Source organism: Chiloscyllium plagiosum, chromosome 30 (assembly GCF_004010195.1).
Source record: "Chiloscyllium plagiosum isolate BGI_BamShark_2017 chromosome 30, ASM401019v2, whole genome shotgun sequence".
Taxonomy (NCBI): domain Eukaryota; kingdom Metazoa; phylum Chordata; class Chondrichthyes; order Orectolobiformes; family Hemiscylliidae; genus Chiloscyllium; species Chiloscyllium plagiosum.
In genome coordinates, this window is record NC_057739.1 from 19,913,342 (window position 1) to 19,916,109 (window position 2,768).

The following is a 2,768-nucleotide window of genomic DNA, read 5'->3' on the forward strand; positions in this document are numbered from 1 at the left end:
AAACACACTCACCCCAACTCACACTCAATCCCAACACACACTCACCCCCAACACACACTCACCCTCAACACACGCTCACCCCAACACACACTCACCCCAAACACACATACCCCAAACACTCTCTCACAATCAACACACATTTACCCCCAGCACACAATCACACACTCATTTCCAAACACATACTCACCCCCAACACACACTCACCCCAAACACACCCTCACCACCAACACAAACTCAACCTGTAACATACACTCACCCCAAACACAAACTCACCCCAACGTACTCTCACCATCAACACACGCGCCCCAAACACACACTCACAACCAACACACATTCACCCGCAGCACACACTCACACAGTCGCCCCCAACATACACTCATCCCCAAACACACACTCACCCCAACACACACTCACACACAACAGACACTCACTCCAACACACACTCACCACCAACACCCACAATGCCCAACAAACACTTGCCCCAGCATATGCTCACTCCTTCACTTCCAACACACACTCACCCCAAACACACCCTCACCCCCAACTCACACTCACCTCAAATACACCCTAGCCCCCAACACACAATCACCCCCAACACACACTCATCCCCAACACATGCTCACTCATTCACCTCCAACACACACTCACCCCAAACATACACTCATCCCAAGTACACCCTAACCCCCAACACACAATCACCCCCAACACACACTCATCCCCAACACATGCTCACCCCCAACACGCGCTCACCCCAAACATACACTCTCCCCAAACACACACTACCGCCAACACACCCTCACACCAAACACACTCACCCCAACACACACTCAACCCCAACACACACTCACCCCAACACACACTCACCCCAAACACACACTCACCCCAACACACACTCGCCCCAAACATACACTCTCCCCAAACACACACTAACCCCCAACACACAGTAGGGACAGTAGCTCCTGTCCCGGGTCAAAGTGGGACTGTCCCTGTCCCGGGTCAGTGTGGGATTATCCGTGTCCCGGTTCAGTGTGGGTCTGTTCCTGTCCCAGGTCAGTGTGTGTGACTGTCCCTGTCCTGGGTCAGTGTGGGACTGTCCCTGTCCGGGGACAGTGTGGGACTGTCCCCGTACCGGGTCAATGTGCTACTGTCCCTATCTCGGGTCAGTCTGGGACTGTCCCCGTCCTGGGTCAGTGTGGGACTGTCCCTGTCCAGGGACAGTGTGGGACTGTCCCCGTACCGGGTCAATGTGCTACTGTCCCTATCTCGGGTCAGTCTGGGACTGTCCCCGTCACCCATTGTACTCTATGCTACTTTCTCCCACCCCCACCCTCCTCTAGCTTCTCTCTCCACGCTTCAGGCTCTCTGCCTTTATTCCTGATGAAGGGCTTTTGCCCAAAATGTCGATTTTACTGCTTCTCGGATGCTGTCTGAACTGCTATGCTCTTCCAGCACCACTCTAATCTAGACTCTGGTTTCCAGCATCTGCAGTCATTTTGTTTGTAGGTAAAAACAAAGATGTCTGGGGGCTTATGCACATACTAATTACACATTCATTCACCATCAGAAACAGAAAAGCGAGCAAGGGGAAAGTAAAACAAAGTGCTAAAATCATGAAGGAATGTAATAAATCAGCACAAAGTTCACAGAGAAATGCACAAGCACACTTTATGACAGTTGGTGGAGCACCAAAACTTTATTACACTAGCACTGAGAAAACCTTCACCATAGTTAGTTTCAAGCTATTTTTAGTGTCAATAACAGTTATAATTTGCTTCAAAACCAAACACCCGATTATCAAACTATGACAGCTGGGACACAGGAGTGGTCCAAAGTGCTGCGTACAGAGGAGGCCCGGGTGACACCAGTGTTTGAACCCTTACCTGATTGCGCCTTTTTCCTGCTCTGTCATCGCCAGCAGCAGATGGAGGCAGAGGCAGCTGAAGGTGAAGCCTGCCAACAGCAGCCTGAGTGTGAAGCCCATGTTGCTCAAGCTCAGGAGCAGGCTTCCAGTCTGTGTCCCACTGACCATCAGCTACGCTGCAGAAACTGCCCCATTTTGTAACCAGAACTTTTTAAATTTTTAAATAAAACCCCTCCCCCCCCGGGACAAATCTGAACGCAACTGGCTGTTACTCCGCGCCCATGGTCCGGGAGATGGTGTTGGAAGGCTTTGACAAGTCCTTTCCTCAGAGCCTGCTCCAGCCTCTCGCTCCTCTGCTCGGCCACATCCTGTCCATGTAAACACGGCCTCCTTCCTCAACGCGGGCGGCTCTAAGGTGGGCCCCCACCGGCGACCGTCTCCGGATTCATTTCAGTCAACGCGATTTCCCGGTAACTTCTCCACCCCGGCGGAATTCGCCGAAACACCGAGGCAGCCAGACGCCGAAGCCGAAGCCAGCTGGCGCAGTCGCTGCCGGGAAGGCTGGACTCCAACTACCGGCAGGCATCGCGCGGCCGCGTTGCGTGTTTTCTCCCCCCCCGGCGGAAGTGAGCGCACAAAGCATGATGGGATTGTAGTCTTTCCTACCAAGCCCTCAGGCCCAGCCACTGCTGTCAGTTGCATTTGCCCAATAGCCCTCCTACTTTTATTGAACCCTCTGGCTCCCATTCCAGGTTTGTTTTGTTGCTGTGATTCACACATCTGAATATTTCCTGAAAGGACACGTGGCACATTGTATCTCATTAGAATGAACAATCTTCCAAACAGTATCTTATCAATGGATATTTGATGCTTGAGGTTTTTTTAATATAGTAGAATCAGATCAGGA

General features: G+C 51.9%; 1 protein-coding gene across 2 annotated transcripts in view; it reads right to left on the reverse strand.

Moving 5' to 3' along the window:
• Positions 1–2,451, reverse strand: part of si:ch211-282j22.3 (ER degradation-enhancing alpha-mannosidase-like protein 3) — a 70,096-nt gene extending 67,645 nt beyond the window's left edge. The window contains exon 1 of one of the 2 annotated variants that reach the window (XM_043719997.1): positions 1,881–2,451. In XM_043719997.1, the coding sequence (XP_043575932.1) occupies positions 1,881–2,029 (149 nt within the window). In that variant the 5' untranslated portion in view covers positions 2,030–2,451. The remainder of the gene's footprint in view (positions 1–1,880) is intronic. The other variant, XM_043719998.1, reaches the window with a different exon arrangement.
• Between the last annotated feature and the right edge of the window lie 317 nt (positions 2,452–2,768).